General features: G+C 32.7%; 1 protein-coding gene across 4 annotated transcripts in view; it reads left to right on the top strand.

The window, feature by feature from the left end:
* Positions 1-4,614: 4,614 nt before the first annotated feature.
* Positions 4,615-17,752, top strand: part of LOC122514185 — a 155,780-nt gene continuing 142,642 nt past the window's right edge. For 2 of the 4 annotated variants that reach the window (XR_006302983.1, XR_006302981.1), the window contains exons 1-2: positions 4,660-4,674; positions 5,171-5,921. Coding sequence is in view for 1 of the 4 variants with exons in the window: in XM_043630852.1 (XP_043486787.1) it covers positions 5,897-5,921 (25 nt within the window). In the remaining 3 variants the exon portion in view is untranslated. Of the gene's footprint in view, positions 4,675-5,170; positions 5,922-17,752 lie in introns of those variants that run through there. The other 2 variants (XR_006302982.1, XM_043630852.1) reach the window with 2 other exon arrangements.

The following is a 17,752-nucleotide window of genomic DNA, read 5'->3' as shown; positions in this document are numbered from 1 at the left end:
AGGGGAGAGGGGCGGGGAAGAAAAAAAAAAGAAGAAAAATAAAATAAAAAGTATTGTAAACGTCATGAAGAACGATCGAAGTGTGCATCAACGGAGTTGAACTATGAAGAAAAATGAGAATGAGTGAAACGATGAACGGTTGCAAACGAGAAGGCTGAACGCTAATAATGCGTCCTCGTTCTCGCACCTCTCATACACATGCACATTTATATTTATATAGATATTCGAGGTCAAAAGGAGACCTTACAATTTTCAACGAGAGTTTATTCGAATGAAAGTAAAGTAAATTAGTTTCAGTTAGGTGAATTCACTCTCTGCATATCTACGACTAAGTATGTATAGATAACATATATATGTATATATGTAGGTTTGTTGTTCAATTTCAAAGATTAATTTCTCTCAATTCGACCTAAGTTATTTCGATTAGATCGATATTGCAATATCGAAGCAATTAAACGATGCTTTAATTACACGAATAATGTTTGTTCGTGTATTAATATGTACATTCAGGGATCTGAATTTTTTGTTTGTCTATAAAGAGATATTTTGGATTTAATTTATTGAATTTTATTTACGATTATATATAAATCAAATATTTTTGTACTCCGAATTAATTGTCGTAAAACCTGGCATAAGGTATTTCGTAATGAATTTAAATTCGTATAATCAATTATCGAATTATATTGAATTAAATGAATTAATTATAAAACTTGGAGAACATTTAAGGATGGTATAGGGATAATGGTTATTTTCAAAAGTAATTTAAACGATTATTAAATCATAAAGAATATAATCGTTTTGAAAAGTCGGTGGGGGGTGTGGGGGTGGGGGTGGGGGTGGGAAATAGGAGAGTTTATTGGTCTGTTTGCCAGTAAACTTTTTCCTTACCGCGAAACCATTAATTATTACTTTCGTAGCTAAATGTCTCGAATAAGAGAAGGTAGAGAAAGTTTGGTAGGAATGATAAGGTATATTTCGTTTTCTCTTTTTATCCAAACTGTAAGAAGATAGTCGCGTAGTAGTAGACGACTACTACGACGGGGTTTTGGTACCGAGCCCGAAACTGGGCTCTGCTTTCGGAGGACTTGAAATTCGTTGACCGAAACGAGAGGGACCGACTATTTCCTCTGTCCCCTCTTATTTCTTTTTCTTTATATCATTTTCTATCTCTGTTTACTTGCTGAAGAAGTTAAAGGAAGCGTTAAAAAATGTTATACCGTAACATTCGATTCGTATGTAACGATGCGTTAGAGAGGATAGAATACTACCAGGAGAAAATACGATTTAAACTTGGTGTTCTGGTGTAAAGTATAAATATGTGAAAGAAAAAGAGAAAGAGAGAGAAAAAAATAGAAAAAGAGAGAGAGAGAGAGAGAAATCCGATGGTACCAGTCACCGAGTCCGGAAATATGCTTTACGTTAGTATATTTACAGATGGTTATGTTATAAATATTCTCTGTTATATACTTGTCATACCTAGTTTTCACTGTAAAAGAGATAGAAAGCAAATAGAGATCGAGTGAAATAGAGAGAATGAGAAAGAGACCATCAATTTACTACGTCGTTTAATTCTCGTTCTAGTATATGAGAAAGATGTTTCAGTTTAAATGAGAAAACGTTTTCGGTCGGATTTGGTTTTCAATTTATAAAGTGGAAATATTAATACTATGTTCCACACGTCGTAATATCTTCTTGGTACTTATTAAAATCGGAATAAACGATGTTACGCGAACGCACACGAATGATTTCTAGTATGCGTTATAATATTTGAATGTGTGTATTTTTATGCAATTTTCTCTTTTAAGAAAAGTATTTTCTTTTTTCTTCTTTTTTTTGTCCTATTTATCGCGTATATTTTTTGTTCTGTTGCAAATCATCGATAAGAAATATCGTACTATGCGATTTACTCGTATACTTTTTTTGTCATATTTTTCTTATTAATTTGTTATCGATCAAATAATATTCGATAACACGTTTTACTTTACATTGAATAAAATCGTAACTGGGTACGTGGTTGTTATAGTTTGCTTATATAGAATTATCATAAATGTTAATTTGAATATATTCGACAAGATATCGATATATTTAATTAATTTCTATCCACTTTTAATATACTGTTTTGAGCTTTCGCTATGATTATTTGTTCATTTCATTTCAATTTTTTTAGTTTTTATTTCTCTATTCTCAATATCGTTAATTCAATTTACGTATCAAAGAGTTTTTACCGTAAATAAATAAATGAATGAATGTATCTCTCTCTCTCTCTTACAGTCATAATTATTTATTATAATTAAATTTACTAATAAAAAAAATATATTAATCTAACGTTTTATATCTACCTACCGTTCGTGATGAAAGTTAACGCTGGTTGAACGCGAATTCGTCGCAAGAAAGAACCAACCACGGTTTAGTAAAAAATCCAAAATCCGGACACAATAAAAACAACGTTTCTAGTTTTATATTACGGTATCCACTTAACAATGCTATACTACACCGTTCCGTTAAATAAAATACTTGTGTATGTTAATTTAAAAAAAAGAAGAAAAAAAAGAAAAGAAATTCCTGGAAAAAAATGAAAGCTGGATAAACGTTGAAAACAAGAAAATCCGATTACTAATCTGTCAGCCGATAAGTAATGACAATTGAAAAGCCGATTAATCGTTTATCGGTCGATAGAACATGTCAAATTTTTACTACACAACAACAACAACAAAAACAAGAATATTTATTTTAATCTCAACAAGTATTACACATATCATCATTTCGATTGATTTTAAATACGATCTGATTAAAATTGTTTGACAAAATAATGAAGAATATTTTAAATACGTTTTTTTTGTCTTCTTAAGAGAAACATTTCGATATAGTTTGAAGCAGTTGGTTTTTGTAATATTGTACGATTAAACGGTACGTACTATTTTGATTTCTAGTAAGTATAGATTCTAGGATAGGAAACTAGGCGAAACCATTTCCGATTACTGCGCCTATTTTCAATGTGCTTTGGTTCGTTCGTTCACCGATGAACGACAAGCACGAATAATAATGTTCGTCGAGAATTCACGACGTTTCGTAGCTCACTTTTACACGATTGCTCACACACACACACACACATATACGCATACACACATTCTCTATTTCCTTTTTCTACGTACATTTCATAGTCCGCATAAGCTTTCGTCGGAAAACATATTTCACAGCTTTCCAGCTTCAAATCCATTTGCAAATCCCTTTTTTTTTTCTTTTCTTTTTTTTCCACGTATTTTTTTTTTCTTTTTTTTTTCTTTTTTCTTTTATTTTATTTATTTTTTGTTGTTGTTTTTGTTGAAATTTTCGCTGAATGCCGTTTCCCTTTTTGGTTAAGGAGCTGGTCGAAATTATTTTCATTTTGAAAATAATGAAATTTCCAATGAAATATAATACGTTTAATTCTTTTTTTTTGTTTTTTAATTATTCAAATTATAGACATATTTCTATGCTTTTTCTTTCTTATCACGTTTCACGCTTACATACAAATTTTATTTCTAATCGTTTTATGCGTAGAGATTTTTTTAACAGGAACGCATACTTCATTGATCAATTTATGTTTGTTTCAGATGATCATCGGGATTTTACATCAAACGAACTGGAAAAAGGGACTCATTCTTCGATATTATTTTGTCAAGAAAAATGGTAACGTATCAAACACTTAAAAAAAAGTAAGTAAGATATAACAATCAATAATCAAAAATAGAAAAGAACAAAAAAAAACAGAAAATTAGTAGTAAAAAAATGGTAAAACTGCGTGTCGTTAAATACTTAAGACAGATAAATTCTATCAATGAAATGAAATGAAAACAAATAAATGAATAAAAAGGAAAAGTCGTAATCGATAATGAAGGGGGGGGGGTTACCATACCAAGATCGGACCTCTCGTTGACCACTAAAACGATAAGAAAGAAACCCCAGCAATAAAGAACAAAAAAAAAAACAGGAAAAAAAAACAAAAATTAACCCCGTAATCCTTCGATCCTCCAGAAAGAAAAGAAAAGAATAAAAAAGAGAAGAGAAGAGAAGAGAAGAAAAAAAAACAACGATGGCAAAAAGAATAGGTGCAAAAAAAACTAAACTAGGGATAAATGAAAATAGTATAAAAATAACAACAACACGTATTATATAGTTTAGGTATAGACCCTCTTCCCCTCCCCAAACCACCTCCCCCCGTCCCCTCGTACGAAGTGTAGGTAGAGGTAATTCGTACACGAGAGAGGGTTGCGTCAGGCTGCTCGCCGAGACAAACGTTTTTATTAGGAAAAATCAGGAGGCGAGACGAAATCTAGGGACCCTAGGCGCGTGCGCTTTCGTATAGGCGGAGAAGGGGTTGGAAAATGTTTGAGGAGTAGGGGTTTGGCGCCCGGTGGCGCCCCACTGGTGTAAGCCCCCCGTTCCTCCCTGCCTCTTGGCCATCCTCCTTTCGTCGTTCCCTCTCCCTCTCCTTCTCCCCCTCCCTATATGCCTGCACCCTTCCACTTTTGGCTCGCGGCGCGCACGCCGTCGGCAAGCAAGCAGGCAGGCAGGGTTGGGCTGTTGTCGGAAGGGTGGAGGTGTCAGGCGCCAGTCGCTACGCGGACGCTGAGCTCGGGTTTTCCCTCGTCCTTCGCGATATTAAGCTATCTTACATTTTTTTTTTTTCTTCCAGTATATATCTATCTATTTATCTATATATATATATATGTATGTATTATATATATATATATATATTTATATATTTTGAATTATTTATTGATTGATTTATTTATTGATTGATTTTTTATTTATTTATTATTTATCCATCTATCTATCTATCTATTTCTTTCATTTATTCATTTACTCACTCATTCGATCATTTTCATCCCTTCACCCTGTCCCTCGCAGTGCCTGCTGCTTGCTTGCTTGCTTGCTTGCTAGCAAGGATAGGCGCGCGCGCGCGCGCGCATCCCACGTTTTCACCACTCACCACTCACCACCACTCTCCCCCTCTCCTGCTCTTGTTGTATCCCACTTCAACTATCTATTTTTAATTTACCTTATTTTATATACTTGTTTCTTTTCTTTTCTTTTCTTTTACTCTAACTTTAATATAATTTCATTTTCACTTATAACCTCGATCGTTTTATATATCTATTGATATATATTCATCTTTTACGTATTACAGATATTATTTAATCGGAATATAAATGAAATCTTAACGTGTGACATACGTGACAAATATATTCTTACAGTTTATAACGGTATCTGCCATTTTAAATTTGGAATCTTACTTAATGAATTACTTTTTATTCGTTTAGAAGAATAAGTACCACCAGTGTGTTCGTCCTAATAGTAGCAGAGTGAAAAGGGGGGTTGGGGGTTGTTGTTTGTTCTCCTTTATTCTCTCGTGTCGAGTTCGTCGAGAAGAAATAGAGAGACGGCGATAATCGAACTGTATAGAGGGGAACTGTGAAAGAGAGAGAGAGGGGTTCTCAAACAGAGAGAGAGAGAGAGAGAGAGAGTAAGGGTTCGGGTAGTGGGGAGGGGATCGTAAGTTCGCGAGAGTTCAGTAGAACGCGTGTGATCGAGAGTCGCGGTTGAGAGTCCTAGTTGTGTGAAGTACACACCCATATTTCTCTGTCTCCTTTCATTTGAATCCTTACGTGATATACGAATTTGCGTGTTGAAAAAAGTGACGATAAGAAATAGAAAAAAAAAAAAAGAAAATTAGAGTGATATACGGGACACTGTTGTTTTCAACGAATTCGTGAAAAGATTGAGTGATCTTATTTGGATTTGAAAAATATATAAAAGTGATTTCAAATAAGAAGGATATCATTGAAAGAAGAAGAAGAAGAAGAAGAAGAAGAAGAGGAAGTTGAAGGAGAAGGATCATGGAGGAAAAAGGATCATGATTGTGATGTTACTCGCGAGGGGTAAGTGTGTACGTGCGCGTACGTGTACGAATGTGTGTTCCTACTATTCCCTGCTGTGGTTTTTTGAGTGCATATATATATATGTATGATATGTGTGTGGTATGTGTATGTATAGGTATATAGAAATATATATATAGATATCAGAGTGAGGAATCGTTTAACGAAAGAGAGAGAGAGAGAGAGAGAGTTTCTTCTTCGTCCACTTCAAAGGAGACGCCACGAACATAGGAATTTCGAGGACGACAAGGACTATTCGTCCTTTCAACCCCCTTTTCGAAGTGCTTCTCGAATACGATCGAGAAACCGGATAATCGAATTCGCTTCTGTGACGTCATATCGTTCCCATCGATTCTGGACCTATCGACGATGGTTACGCGAGCAAAACGTAACGTTCATTCTTTAGAAAAAATAAGGAAGAAAAAAAAAGGATACCCCGAAGGATAATATTGTTATTTTTTACCATACCCGAAAAAGTGTGTAGGAATTTCTTCTTAAAAAGATAAAGGGATATATATATATATATATAGAAGATAATAGATAAATGCGAACGATTACTACTGGTTCGATCCTAAGGGTTATATTTTCGAGACCCTTTTTCTTTTTTTATTTTTTATTTTTTCATCGTGACAAATAAACTTTACCAAGGATACGAAAATATTTAAACTAAGTGTGACCCATCGCCAAATCGATCCGCCAATTTTCTTCTCATCCTTTTGGATACTCTATTTCTTCTTCTTCTTTTTTATTCTCCTCACATTTGTGTGTGTGTGTGTGTGTGTTTTATATTCTTTCAAATGTTTTTAATAGACACGAAGAAGTTGAGAGATCAATATTTGAACTGAGTGAACATCGCGAATCGATCCGTCAATTTTGTTTTCCATCACTTTGGATACCACCTATTTCTTCTTCTTTTTATTACCTTCTTTTGTGTGTGTGTGTGTGTTTTATATTCTTCCAATTGTGTAATAGACAAGAGGAAGTTGAAATATCGATACATAAACTGAGTGACCATCGGTTAATCGATCTGCCAATTTTCTTTTCATTATTTTGAATTCTCTCGTTATTCGATATCTTTCTTTTTATACTCTCCTCATTTATGCGTGTTTTTATATATTTCTAATTGTTTATAACAGACAATAGAGGAAATTCGGATATTAATATATTAATATTTAAACTGAGTGATAATCGCAAATAGATCTACAAATTTATTTTTAATATTCATTCGTTTGTTCGAAATCTTTCTCTTTTTACTTCTTATTTCGATTATCCTCATTTTAGTGTTTTATATACTTCCAACTGTTTCTAACAGACAAGAAGAAATTGGAAAACTTTTATTTAAACCGAGTGACCATAGCAAATACATTTATCAATTTTCTTTTCGTCATACCGAATTCTTTTTATTTCTTCTTCTTTTTATTCTCCTAATCTTTATGCATTATTATATTTTTTACAATTATTTGTAACAAACGAGAGAAGAATTTAGGATACTTTTAATTAAACTCAATAAACATCGTCAAATAGATCTGTCAATTTTCTTTTAAATTACTTTGCATTTAATCGTTATTTCACATATTATCCTCATTTTAGTGTTTTATATACTTCCAACTGTTTCTAACAGACAAGAAGAAATTGGAAAACTTTTATTTAAACCGAGTGACCATAGCAAATACATTTATCATTTTCTTTTCGTCATACCGAATTCTTTTTATTTCTTCTTCTTTTTATTCTCCTAATCTTTATGCATTATTATATTTTTTTACAATTATTTGTAACAAACGAGAGAAGAATTTAGGATACTTTTAATTAAACTGAATAACCATCGCCAAATAGATCTATCAATTTTCTTTTAAATTACTTTGCATTTAATCGTTATTTCACATATTCCCATTTTAGGTGTTTTATATACTTCCAACTGTTTCTAACAGACAAGAAGAATTGGGAAAACTTTTATTTAAACCGAGTGACCATAGCAAATAATTTACATTTTCTTTCGTCAGTAACCGAATTCTTTTATTTCTTCTTCTGTTTCTCTCCAATCTTTAGCATTATTATATTTTTTTGACAATTATTTGTAACAAAACGAGAGAGAATTTAGGATACTTTTAATTAAACATGAATAACCATCGCCAAATAGATTTGTCAATTTTCTTTTAAATTACTTGCATTTATTGTTATTTCACATATTATCCTCATTTTGATGTCTTATATACTCCAGACTGTTTCTAACAGACAAGAAGAAATTGGAAAACTTTTATAAACCGAGTGACCATAGCAAAATACATTTATCAATTTTTCTTTTCGTCATACCGAATTCTTTTTATTTCTTCTTCTTTTTTATACTCCTAATCTTATGTATTATTATATTTTTTTACAATTATTTGTAACAAACGAGAAAAGAATTTAGGATACTTTTAATTAAACTGAATAACCATCGCCAAATGGATATGTCAATTTTCTTTTAAATTACTTTGCATTCGATCGTTATTTGACATATTTCTCTTTTCAATTCTCTTCTTATTTTTCCTTACTTGTGTATTTTTATATTCATCCAACTGTATAATGGACAAGAGGAAATTGGAAGTATCCTTTGAAAATTAAATATATTCTTTTTCTTTTCATTTGACACTTTCCTATCGATGATAGTTATCCTCTAACGTTTTATTCTTTCTAATCGGTTGCGATCGCGCGTTTAAAGAACTGATCTATTTCAAGATTGGTTTACTTTTACCTTTATCTCATCTCTTTCTTTTTGTTGTTTTTTTTTTCTCTCTCTCTTTCTCTTTCCTATCCTCGATTTCTGAATGGCGGAGGAAAGAAGTAAAGAGGGTGGTCGATTAAATGAAATTAATGGTTCTGGCACGACGGTGACGGGCTCGATCCAGTTCTGGCAATTAAACGACGGACACGAAGACTCGCTAGAGAAACTTTTCTAGATATATCTGTCTAATACTAGACTCTCTTTTCCACTTACAAATAAAAAAAAAAAGAAAAAAAAGAAGAACGAGAAGGGAAAGAAATACGATACGAAAAAAAAAAACACAAAACATTAAGGAAGGAAACGTTTTCTTCTCTCACCTTGTTTTTAAAGACGATCATTTAGAAATACGTGATTACACGGTACAATGTGTTCTCCTCTTCTTTTTTTTTATTTTTTTCTCTCTTTTATTATCCTTCTCTTTCCTTTTTTTTTTTATTTTAATTGCGACAACGTAATGGAACGCGGGTAATCAAAGAACGAATCGTTTCGTGCGATTATGTTTCATTATTGTCATTAATTACTTTTTGCCCCCCTTTTTAAACAATAACACACACACACACACGGGGGGGGTTTAATATAGAACATATTTCGAATGACTATTTTGAAATATCGTTTATGCGTATTATTGTATACTTATTTGCTCGTTGTGAATTTATGAAACACTTTGATAGCATTTATGATTGTGGTTATCATCGTCGCGTCACGTGAAACGCATTAATTCGCATATATAAGTAATATTAATGTTTTAAATCATTCAATATGATGTTCGAATTCGTTGATATATTGTGTTTGTTTTATTTCTTTCTCTTTCTCTATATCTCTATATACATATTTTTTAAAAATGTTTCTTTATTTTAATTTTATTAAAATACAGAAATGTCGTATACGTTACCTTTCGTAGTAATTTTTGCTTTATTTAATAAACGACGATAGGAAAACACATTTTTGTTTGATTTCGAGCGTGCATTCAAGTTTGAGTAATCCACTGATAAATTGTTTTTTAATTCGATTCGTCGCACATATCTTTTTAATTTTTCGAACGTAACAATTTGTGTACAATATATTTTGTTTAAAATAAAGTTGAAGATTATATATTACTATTGTTCCAATAAACGAATTGTGTGACAAGTGTTAGAAATTTGAAGAATAATTCAACGATATATGAAGTGTTTAAATTATTAGGAGTGCGTTAATGAATATATAAAAAACAAAAAAAAACACTATTTACAATATTACAAAAGGAAGATGTGTTTAATCGTGGGTATAATAATTTAAATTCCCTCTCCTCACACCTCACCCTCCTCAAAACAAAGAAAACACAAGAAAAGAACGTTAAGTTAGTTCGAATCTCTTATTTCGAAGAGTGGGCGTGCCATTTTCTCTCAACGTGCCCGTTCAAATCCGCAGCTTCGAGTAATAAAAGTTTTTATTATCGCGTGTAACTATGCCGAAAACGTTCGGAGGGTGGGCGTGGGTGGAGGAAAGAGGGTATTATATACGTGAATAAAAATAATAAAAAAAAAAAGAAAGAAAGAACAAGAAAGAAAAGGAGAACGTGTAAGATAGAAGATAAAAATAAGAGGATAAGACAGAGAGAGAGAGAGAGAGAGAGAGAGAGAGAGGGAGAGAAGAAAATAAAGAATTTTTGTGTTGTTCGCGTAAACTTTTCGCTAACCTTCCTCGGAATCCTCGATAAACATTCGATTCACGGTTTGATACAACTCCTACCACCCCTCCCCTATTCTCCTATTTCTTTCTTTTTTCTTTTTGCTCGTTCGTTTCCCTTCCCTTCCTTTTTTTTCGTTTTTTATCTCTCTTCTTTTTTTCTCTTTTATATCGTGCCCAAAGCTCGGATACTTAGCAGGAAAAAGTTCAGACGGTCTGCGGCTTCGAAGGTCGAATCGAGTAGGTTTTCTCGAGAATTTTGTTGTCGACCACAAAACTAGGGAAGGAGAGAGAAAGAGAATGAGTGAGTTTCTTCTCTCCTCCTCTTTTTCTCTTTCCCTTACCTTCCCTTCCCTTCTTTTCTCTATTCTTGGCCCTTTTTCCCTTGAAATGGCAACTCGTCGAGAGTTTCGTTTTCGTCTTTTGGCCATTTCGTTAAATCCCGTTCGATGGTATTTGCAATAAAACGAGATAGAGAGATAGAAACAAAGAGAAATAAAGTGAGACAGAGAGAAAGGGAGAAAGGGAAAAAGGGAGAAAGGGATAGTAAGTTGCGTTCGATCCAATCGTCTCCGATCGTACCAATGTAAACCCATGCTAGAAGGGAGAGAAACGAGCATGTTCCCTTTTTCGTATCTTTACGACCGACCTATATCCACCCTTACCCTTTCTACCTTCGAGAAATCGTTCGACGGTCGATTCAAAGAACGTTTAGTGGTTCGAACGAATATCCTTTCTGATCAAAGACGATTGAGTAAATTTTCTAAGATCACTCGGACACACACACACACACACACACACACACACTACCACGATCCTACACTTTGTTTCATTTTATTTTATTTAAAATAACTATCTCTCGTAATCTTTCTTTTTCTTTCTTTATTTTGTTTTTTCTTTTTTTAACCTCTAACATCTTGTTTTATATTTTTCGAATCCATCGAAATTGGTTCCTCGGATAAAATTTCGTTCACGTGTTTTCCCGTTTTCTTTTTTCTTTCGATCGTTGTTGTACGGTTTCTTTTTTTTTTTTAAATCTATAAAAATTGTCGCACAAGCAAAAGTTTCATTATTATCGTCTTTTGTAGACTTTTTTGTTTGTTTTGAATTGTTATACGATTTTATATTGGAGAAACCTTTTGGTTTTATATTAAATATCTACTCGCGCGTTCTTTGAAAATATTATAATTACGCGTTTCATTGAAATTTTTATTTATAATTATATTATTATATTTCAGTTTTATTTAATACATTTTGTTTTATTTTTAATTCATTGAAATTAGTCTCTCGAAAAATAATGTAATAAATTATTATATTCTTTCTCGATGGACACTTATCCGAACGACGCACAATGTGTGATTATATTTATTTCATTGGATTTTATATCGAAAAAAATAATTATTCTTTCATTTTATTATAAATCGATAAAATTTAATTTTCCCCAAAGTATTTACTATTTTATTATTATATCTCTCCCATTATTATATAAATTTATATTTAATATAATAAATTCTTTTGCGAAGAAATATTTCTTCTTCTTTTTTTTTTTTCTATATACGAACGATACAGGATATTCTATTTAAATATTTATCGGATAAAAATGAAACTTTTTTTACTCTCTCTTCTTCCAAATTTATTTCTTTGGTAGACGTGAAATAAAAAACAAGAACAAGAAGAAGTAGTAGAAGTGGAAGGAGGAGACGATGAAAAAGAAGAAGAAGAAGAAGAAGAAGAAGGGGAAGAAGAGAAGAAGTTGATAACTTTTGGAGAATCTTCAAACTATTTCAATACTTTACCAAGTATTAGGTATTTACGAAACCACTATACAACACCGCGAATGTTCTCGTAACGGTGCAAATACTTGGAAAGCCGTCAACCTACCACAGGAAACACAATTTCGCGAGAATAATGACAATTAATAACGATTTTCCCACTCCCCCTCCTCTTCCTCTACCCCCTTCCCCCATCTCTCTCTCTCTCTTATTCATTCGATCCCTTTTATGGTTAAACTCGTATCCACGTACATATCCTCGATGCGTTTTATTATTGTTTTCTCAACTAACGAATCGATGATTATTATTTCGCCTAGTTTAGCGAGTTTCATTGATTATTTTTAAACGAAGCGAGAATTCATCCTGACCCTCCCACTCCCCACTCCCCCTACCACCGCTCCGTTATATTTTTGACACTTTTAATTTATTCGACAGGAGAAAATAATAAAAAAGAAAGAAAGAAAGCAAGAGAAGGGAAAACAAAAGGAAATAAAAAACGGGAAGTAAAATAAAAATTACATATTTTTATTTTTGTTACTTTTATTTACACTTTACGCGCTTTGTTTTTCTTCCTCGTAGAAAAAACTGGTACGTGAGTTTAATTAAAATGAATATATATATAATATAATATAATATAATATAAAAATCGTGAATATAAATTTGTATACGTAAAAAAGTTCGTACGTCGGTTTGAATCCTATTTCTTTTTCTTTTTCTTTTTCTTTTTGTTTAAATTAAATATTGTACGACGATACGTATACTTTCTTTCTTTTTTTTCTATTTTTTTTTTCTCTTTTTCCCTGATATATTTGCATTTTGACACGTTGTATTCTCAAAGGGGAAGGAAAAAGGAAGAAAGAAAAAGCATCGTACTTTAAAAGTCTTTATTGTTTGGGACGAATCGAACTAAAGTATCGTCGATACAGCACATATCGTTCGATAAAATAACGCTTGAAAAGAGGCCTTCGAGAGTAAAGCTTATACGTTGGGAAAAAAAAGAAAAGAAGAAGAAGAAGAAGAAGAAGAAAAAGGAAAAAAGGCGAGAAAAGATAAGCCACAGATTGGAAAATATATAAATTTTCAATCGACAGATTTTATAAAAATCTTTCGACACCATTTCAACGGTTTTGTTGAAATTTTATTCGTTAATTGATTCGTTCAATGATTTTCAATTTTTTCTTCTATTTCTTTTTTTTTTATATGTATTAATATTTTTCTTTTTTAAATTATATTAATTAGACATTTGTTCGATAAACAAGAATTGTTTGAAATGAAGTTTTCTCACTTTTTCAAAATGATTTCAGATTAAAACTTGAAAAATGACGATGATGGTGGTGATAGCGAATGTAATAGTAGTTGTATAATAGTAGTAGTACTAGTAATAGTTAGAGTGATACTTAGGATTTTCATTAAAACGAGACTTATCCAGTCGCAGAAGTACTTACGGTGATTAAATCATCCACTCTGACGAATTCTATGACGTCAAAGGATTCCATAACGGCAAGTTGTAATTCGCGCTTACGCGTTACTCGCTGTGAAGACGATTTTCCATCGTAGGAAACAATTCGGTAAAATTAATTCGGTCGTTTTAAACGAGAAGCAAATTCTACTCGTTCGATTTACGATTCAAATTGGCGTAGAAGGATGGGAGGGGGTGGGATTGGGGGTGCGAAGTGGGGTAGATGAGGAGGACAAACCATTGGAGGGGAATGAACGATTATTCCTAATAATTAATTTTCAGTTTCGAATTTAATTCGAAAGTGTACACCATTACCCACTTTCCACGTATATTTCATTTACCCTAACACCACTTTCACAGGTAACATTTGTTTTTCTAATTTGCTATTAAATGTGCAATCAAATGTTAACAAAAGAGAACAGTAAAGGATGGAAGTAAACGCTTATTTACTTTCGTATCAAACTCATAATTATTTATTTCTTATTTTTACTTATTTCTTTTATTTGTTTTATTTAATTCGTGCTCAGTGAAGTTTCATCGATTCGTGAATGGCAATTATACAAATCGTAATTAAATATTTTTCGCGATAAGAAAGCTTGTTAATTAATGAATGGGGTTACGTTGAATCGGATTATAACGAGTTTTACGGATAATAAGCTTACAAATAAATTTGTTTAAACGATTAAGGTTGGAAAGACGAAGAAAGAAAGTTTTTCTTTCTTTCTTCCTTTCTTTTTTTTTTTCTTTTTGTTTAAATTTGTTTTTATTGTTTATCTTTTTAGATGGTAATATATATATACATATAATACAACTTAGTTTACTTTTCCGTTTTAATTAGTAACGTGAAAGCGGCTACGTGGAGCAAACTAGTAGGAAATAAGTTCAATCGTATTATGTTTGCCTCGGCGACTGTAAATCCGTAAGGAGTTTCTCAACTATGATAATCTCGATTAAACCACACGTTTACGTTACTGTTTTTCATTCATTTCACTAGGACTTTGCGTCAGTTGCATTGTTCCTTTTAAAATTTTCATCATCATTGTTTCCAATTCCCCGTTGTTTAAAGATTTGTTTTTTATTTTTTTATTTTTTTTCGTTTCGGTATTTCGTTTAAGAGGCGAGGAAGAGGAGGAGGAGGAGGAGGAGAGGAGAAAAGGAGTTTTAATATTGTTCCAACTTATCGTTTAATGCTAAACGTTAGCAAACTTTTACGAAATGTTATTGCAACTTGTGTACCAAAACTCTTTTGACGGGAAATAAAATAAAATAAAATAAAATAAAATAAAATAGAACAAAAGAAGAAGAAGAAGAAGAAGAAGAAGAAAGAAGTTTCAGGACATTTGAGTTGTGATGGGTCGTTTGATACTCGTGGATATCATAAAAATGCAGATACAAACTTGTCCCTTGCTGGCGTATATTTTTTCTACATTTAATTTGATACATTTTTCATTTCGCTAGTTCGTATTGTTTTTTATCATGACAAAAAAAACAAAAGCAAAAAAAACATTATATATATTAATTCGAGAATAATCATTGTATTAGAATGTTGTATTAGAATTTGAAATTAAATGGATAAAAATAAAAAGAAAAATTATAATGCGTGGGTGTATTATTGAAAAGAAAGATTTCGTGAAAATGAAAAATAAATTTTGTAACAGGTCAGGCTCACGTTAGGTGATATTTTTTAGGAAAAGTCGACGGGAACGTAAACGTCCATCGTAGGATTTTACGTTGTCGTGATAACGAGGCGTTATCGTATCTGATCCGAGAGTTGTAAATCTATCCTAGTACGTTGTACATAAATTCGATCATTTACAACCATAGAAGATATTTTTTGCTTTACTTCTTTATTTTATTTTTTTATTTAGTTTTTAGTATTATTTTTTAAAGAAACAAAAATCTTAGCATATTACTGATAGTATTTTTTATTTTTATATTTTACATAGAAATTATTATAATTAAGATAGAATATTATTAATTTTATTATAAAAATTTCGTTTTTCCTTTTTTTCACAGATATTTCGAATGTCACGCGTGATAAAACGAAAACAAATTCTAATTCGTAATTACGTGATTTACGAAAACGATGAGAATCATTCGAACGGTGATAAGAGATAGGGGGCCGAGGTGGTGATGGTGGTGAGGGTGGGGTGGAAGAGTCGGAGATGAAAGTAAAATATTCGTCTCATGAATATCCTCGTTGAAAATAATAGATTATTCAAGGTACAAGAATACGTAATAGAAATTCCACAAGAGTTAAGGATTTTTAACTTTAGCAAGAACGGCAAGAAACGTTGGGTTGGTTGTCGATCGTGTCGAGGAGCAAATGAGATTGTCGTGTAAATAAAAAGTTGGAGATGAACTGGAAAAGAGAGAAAGAGAAAGAAAGAAAGAAAGAAAGAAAGGAAGTAAAAGAGAAAAAATGAAAAAAGAGTGGGGGGTTGGGGGGTTGAGGATAGGGTAGGACGAGTATCCTAGTTGTAGGGAAAAGAAGACAGGGGGGTTAAGAGAGGGAGAGGAGAGGAGGTTGGTTGAATCGTGCAGCACATCGTGTTGGAACGAATATTTAAAGAAACGTAGGAAAAGGTCGGGTCGACATTTTCGTATGGAAATGTTAAGCAAAGAAAACCGCGGGCCGGGGCCGCGCGCGCTAATGATCCCGAGGTCTTCTTATCGGCTTAAATTACAAACTGAAAACGTAAATTAGGACGTGGCGCGCGCGCGCACGACGTTTAGGTTCGAAGAAACAATAGCTTGCCGACTTTCGAAACTTAATTAGGAGGAGGGTTTTACGAAGTATAACGATCGTGATGGCGTTGCGGCAAACGAATATCCTACGACGAAAACTGAAATGACGACGAAACTACGACGATTCTCTGTGTGTGTGTGTGTGTTTATGTGTGTGAGAAAGAGAGAGAAAGAGAGAGGGAGAGAGCAAAGCTTTGGGAAAACTCGAATGCGGTACTTTTTCGTAAATACGACTCTTCAATGAACCTTAAACTTCGGATCTAGGTCGATTTTACTGGACCCTACTGTACACTACCTACCATTCGTTTGAATTATCAAATAAACTTTGCGTATTGAATTGTACCTTATTTTTTTTCTTTTTCTTCTTCTTCTTTCAAAAGGAACACCTTTTTTATTTCGTTCGTTTATTCGAATCTTTCGATACTTATTTTATTCTTTTTCTTTTTGTTTTTGTTTTTCGTCTAGAGGGTTATTTATATTCGTATTATTATATATACGCGAGAGAAATTTGATCGAATTAATTATTATTGTTATAAATATTATTTATATTCGCGTGACGATGAGAAATTTCAATCTATCCCAACGTAGGATTTTAGAAAAGAATTTTCTCATTGAATTAAAATTAAATGTTCTTTTTTTTCTCTCTCTTTCTCTCTATCTGTGTAAAAGAAAGTTTGTAAAATATATTTATGAGCATTACAAAATTCATTTTTATTTCTAAGAGTTTATATCTTTTAATGATATTTACGAAATTACGAAAGAAACATTTGGGAAACTTACTAAAACATATCTAATTTCGTATAAGTCGTGAGACAAATTTCGTATATACATATATACGTGTATTATAAAAAGAATAATTTTGTGATATTTTTGTTGAAAAGTTAACCATCCATATTTACGTAACATGCAAAGAGTTTTATATGAGTAGTCATAAAAAAAAAAAGGGACAGTTGAGTACTACCTGAGCGTGACTCTAAATACGGGTTGGTGATCCTTTGAGCATATCGGTGGTGGTGGTGATGGTAGTGGTGGTGGTCAGGTGTCACGTTAAAATAAAATAAAAAAATAACATAAAGGTCAGAAAATCGAGTTGAAAGACAGGCGAGAGGGGAAAGGGAAGGAGGAGGGAGGAGGAGGAAGGACAGGTGACGGAAACGCAGTCTGTTTCCTGTGCAGAACAATTGAAAGAGTGATGCGACGTGCGTGACCGGTGTTCTCCCTTCGACCTCCCTCTCCTTCCCCCTCGTCTTCCCCCTAAAAACTCCGCCCCACCATTTATCCCTTTTCTCAACAAACGGTCCCTTTAACCGAAGGCACACGCAATTTGGTGCATTGTACGAAACCGTAATTCCCATTTGAACCTCCCGTTAACTCTGCGTTTAATGCCACGTGCAGGATACGAGAAAAAGTAGGGGGAAGGGGGATGGGG

The sequence above is a fragment of the Polistes fuscatus genome, unplaced genomic scaffold (genome assembly GCF_010416935.1).
Source record: "Polistes fuscatus isolate 324 unplaced genomic scaffold, CU_Pfus_HIC Scaffold14, whole genome shotgun sequence".
In the NCBI taxonomy this organism is placed as follows: Eukaryota; Metazoa; Arthropoda; class Insecta; order Hymenoptera; family Vespidae; genus Polistes; species Polistes fuscatus.
The sequence above is the reverse complement of the archived record's forward strand: the minus strand, read 5'-3'. Positions and strand labels throughout refer to the sequence as shown.